This window comes from Nannospalax galili, unplaced genomic scaffold, assembly GCF_000622305.1.
Source record: "Nannospalax galili isolate Female #2095 unplaced genomic scaffold, S.galili_v1.0 scaffold255, whole genome shotgun sequence".
NCBI lineage: Eukaryota > Metazoa > Chordata > Mammalia > Rodentia > Spalacidae > Nannospalax > Nannospalax galili.
The window spans coordinates 3,257,110-3,261,070 of NW_008338999.1; the positions used below are offsets into that span (position 1 = coordinate 3,257,110).

The 3,961-nt window shown below is 40.4% G+C and overlaps 1 protein-coding gene across 1 annotated transcript in view; it reads right to left on the reverse strand.

Moving 5' to 3' along the window:
- Positions 1-612: 612 nt before the first annotated feature.
- The window catches only part of Dpyd (dihydropyrimidine dehydrogenase), a 978,758-nt gene continuing 975,409 nt past the window's right edge, over positions 613-3,961 (reverse strand). Inside the window, exon 23 of the mRNA XM_008833683.3 lies at positions 613-1,983. Within this exon, the coding sequence (XP_008831905.1) occupies positions 1,813-1,983 (171 nt within the window). The 3' untranslated portion in view covers positions 613-1,812. The remainder of the gene's footprint in view (positions 1,984-3,961) is intronic.

Sequence of the window (3,961 nt, forward strand, 5' to 3'; positions counted from 1 at the left end):
CCTCAACAGACAAGGTGGAAGGCCTCTGAGGAACACTTGAGGTCGACCTTTGCACATGCACACCCACCCACCCACACCTAAACTGCCCCCACCCCGGTTCATGCTATTATGGCTTTTAGCTATGGGGAATTTCTTTTGCTAGATCACTGAGGCTCTTAGCTAAGTCTTATCAACCCCAAAAACAGAGATCCTGCATCATGATAACAGTGCAAAAGGGGTCCATTCAGCTGAGTCCTCATTACTTGACAGCTAACTGAGGAGTAACATTAAGTGACAGGCATGCTTCCCATAGTTCTGGGTATATCCTCAAGTAAGCAGGCTTCTATTTGCCACTGGCCTGTGCCTTGTACCACTGCAAGACACTTGGCCAATACTTTGTGAAAGATGCCTTTTGATAGAATAGAGTTGCCTTCAGTGGAGAAGGAGGGGAAGAGGGACAGGAAGGAAGCATTCAAAGAACTACACTACCATTCCTCCATTAGACTCGAACTAATAAATATCTATATGGCATTTGGGTGGAACGTTTTGTAGAACCAGTCCAAAACTACTCTGTGTCAAAATGTAAAGGTTTGACAGGAAGATGCATTTAGAAAAGACACAGCAAAAACCATGTTGAAAGCAGTTCATAAAATTTTATTTAATATTATTCAATTACACAGACCTTATAGTCAAAATGTACTTCTAGATCTTGTATCTGTCACTGAAATATGCCATAAACAGTCATTTTCTGATTTACTACCTGCAGATTTATATTAATGTGCTATAAAGAGCTAAATGATTTTATATGATGCTATTTACTAATTATAAAAATAGAGAAATAGAAAAATATTATTTGTCAATATCAGAAAATATATATTTCTTTCTAGTCCATTACTTTTGAAATTACATAAGCACTGAAGTAGAGAATAGTTAAACTGGTTATGCACATTATACGTATATTATGAATATGATGTTTTTTCATTGCTGAATTATAAAGCCCATGGCTCAGCACTGTATAATCTGGAATTTGTTTGAACATTGTTTCCATAATAGTGGTGACTATGAACAGTAGACAGAGCAGTTCTATGCACAGCAAAAGTCTAGTGTTGACCAGAGCTCCATCCTAATATCCTATTCCAAGAGTATTTAAATAATGATGGCATGTGGTCTATCCATGTGCAGTCTGGACAGCAGTCTTAGGCCTGAGTGGTGAACAGTATTTTAGGAAATACTCCCACTTTCTGTGTCCAGCACTAAAAAGGGAGCTATTTCAACAAAGGAGGCCTTAATAAAATCTAGAAACCCTCTTTTAGTTTTTTTTCCCCATGTCATAGTAAGTAATAATTTGACTTTCTTCGTTTGTTCTTAATGGAGCTAATTATATGTCCTAGTAACAGTATTAAAATTGCAGGTAATTTTTAATTATGAAGTGTTTCCTTGGGAACATTTTATTATATGTGAGTGTATTTTGTTCCAAAATAGTTCACTTCATTTACAATTAAAAATCAAAGATGGAGCATGGTATAGGGCAATTTGAAAACTGTCACACTAATCGCCATGAAAAAGTTAATTTTTCACAATAGACAACTGACAGAGCACATCCAATTAATTGGTAGGTGGCTACTTAACGGTTACCCTCAGAGAAGAATTATTTCATTTTATGACCATTAATTGGCCACTGGCATTAGACATTGTTTTTCTCAACTTAGAAATTTCTTTGAAAATTACATATATTTTAATTTGGAATGGACTGAACACAATGATTACATTTTTGAGAAAGATCATCCTGTGTTGGGAACATCAACGTTCACAGCAACTGTCTTACAAATCACCTTAACACACCGGCTTCACAGTTAAGGGTAAGCCTCTCTTTGGTTCATAAGGTGTTGTCCTGGAAACCATCCTGATGCAGTCGATAATAGGGCAGACGCTGAGGCAGAGTGTACAGCCTGTACACATGTCAGTAACGGCGGGCAGGTGGGTTTCTGGATCAAACTGTATAGCCTGCAAACAGAAACCAAGACAGTTGATGCCACTGCCCGACAAGGTCATGGACACCCCCGTTTTAGCATCCATATGTCTCTCCATGGCACTGGAGATAACTATGTCCGGTACCATGGTGGTGCAACTATAGCAACAGCTTCACTGACAGGAGGGAGAAGGAGAAAGCAATGAGGCTCCTTTAAATTAGAAACACAATGTTGAAAATTCCTTAGAGATGTTTTCCTTTCTTCAGTGAGGAAGTATTTTCCAGCTCTGAAGCTCTCTACCTTCTTTGTATGAGCACTACTCTGGTCTTGCCATGCCTACCACATTGGGGTGTCTTCTGCCTCATGGCGTTGGGGTACTTTCACACGTACCATTTTCCTCTTTATACTTCTTGTTTTCTAAGACTTGTGTATGAATGGGTACAAGTGCATGTGTGTGCAGGTGAACGTGTGTGTTGGTATGTGTGCATGTGTGTGCATGTGGAGGCCAGAGGACAACCTCGGGTGTCATCCTCAAGTCATCCACTTTCTTTACTTTGACACAGGATGGCTCATGGGTTGGGAGGTTGGGGCTCATCAATTAGGCTAGGTTGACTGGCCAGTGAGCCCCAGGGAGCCTCTTCTCTCTGCCTCCCCAGCAATGGGATTACAAGTGTTATGTCCGTCCTGGGTGGTGTTTTCTTTTTTGTTTGTTTGTTGTTTTGTTTTTGGTCTTTTTGAAACAGGGTCTCCCCTGTAACCCAGCTGACCTAGAACTCACTGTGTAGACCAGATTGGCCTTGAACTCACAGAGATCTGCATTCTGGGCATTTTTAATGTGGGCTCTGAGATTGAACTCGGGGCCTTTGTGCTTCCAAGGCCAGCTCTTTACTGACTGAGCCATTCTGCTGGCCTACACTTCTTGTTCCTGAGAGTGGAAAGCATTTCTGTCAGGTAGGGTCCTAAATGCACTTCAAATAGTGCATGTCATTTTGGGAAGAAAGCAGTAGACAGAATTAGCTGAACAGTCAGTTTTGAGTTGTAACCATGTTGTATTTTATTCCAGGCATCATTCCATCACAGAAAGGACAAAACTTAGAACAGAGAGCCAGGACAGCTGCAGTCCCATTCTGACTCTGATATCTGCCCTCCCTCCCTCCCTCCCTCCCTCCCTGCTTCCCTCCCTCCCTGTTTCCCTCCCTACCTCCCCCTCTTGTAGCCGTATAAGAGACAATAAATATACATCCAGAGGTTCTGTACCCATGAATCCAACCAACTTCAGGTCAAAAATATTTGGGAAAAGTTGCATCTGTTCTCAAAATATAAAGTTCTTTTTTGTCGTCATTATTTCCTAATAAACAGCATAATAACTATATGCATAGAATTTGCATTGTATTAGATAGTATCATTTATTTTAAAATTTTTTTGATTTATTTTTATTTTATGTGTGTGTGTTGCATGCATGTATGCAAGTACACTCATGTTGTGCAATGCTCACACAGGGCAGAAGAGGGCATCAGATCCCCTGGAACTGGAGCTACAGATGGTTGTCGGCTGCCATGTGGGTGCTAGGATTCAAACCTGGGTCTTCTGCAAGAACAGCCAGTGTTCTTAACCTCTGAGCCATCTCTCCAGCCCAGGTACGATATTTTCAAGATGATTTAAAGTATGTGACTAGGTGAGTACAGGATATGTATGAACTCTATACGATCTCATAGCATGCATTTGAGCAGCCATTGGTTTGGTATTCAAAGGGGTCCTAGAATCAAACATCTATGGATGCCAAGTTTGATGGCCTAGGTTTGATCTCGGGACTCACATGGTAGAAGGACCGAATGGACTCCCACAGGTTGTCCTCTGGCCTCCACATGAATACTGTGGCATGCACACCCACACACATATGCACATATACACAAAATAAATAAATAAATAAATAAATAAATAAATAAGTGAATAAATGGAAAAATTGAAAAAAATATGTGTCAAAGAATATTTAAAATTTCCCCAGGAGCACT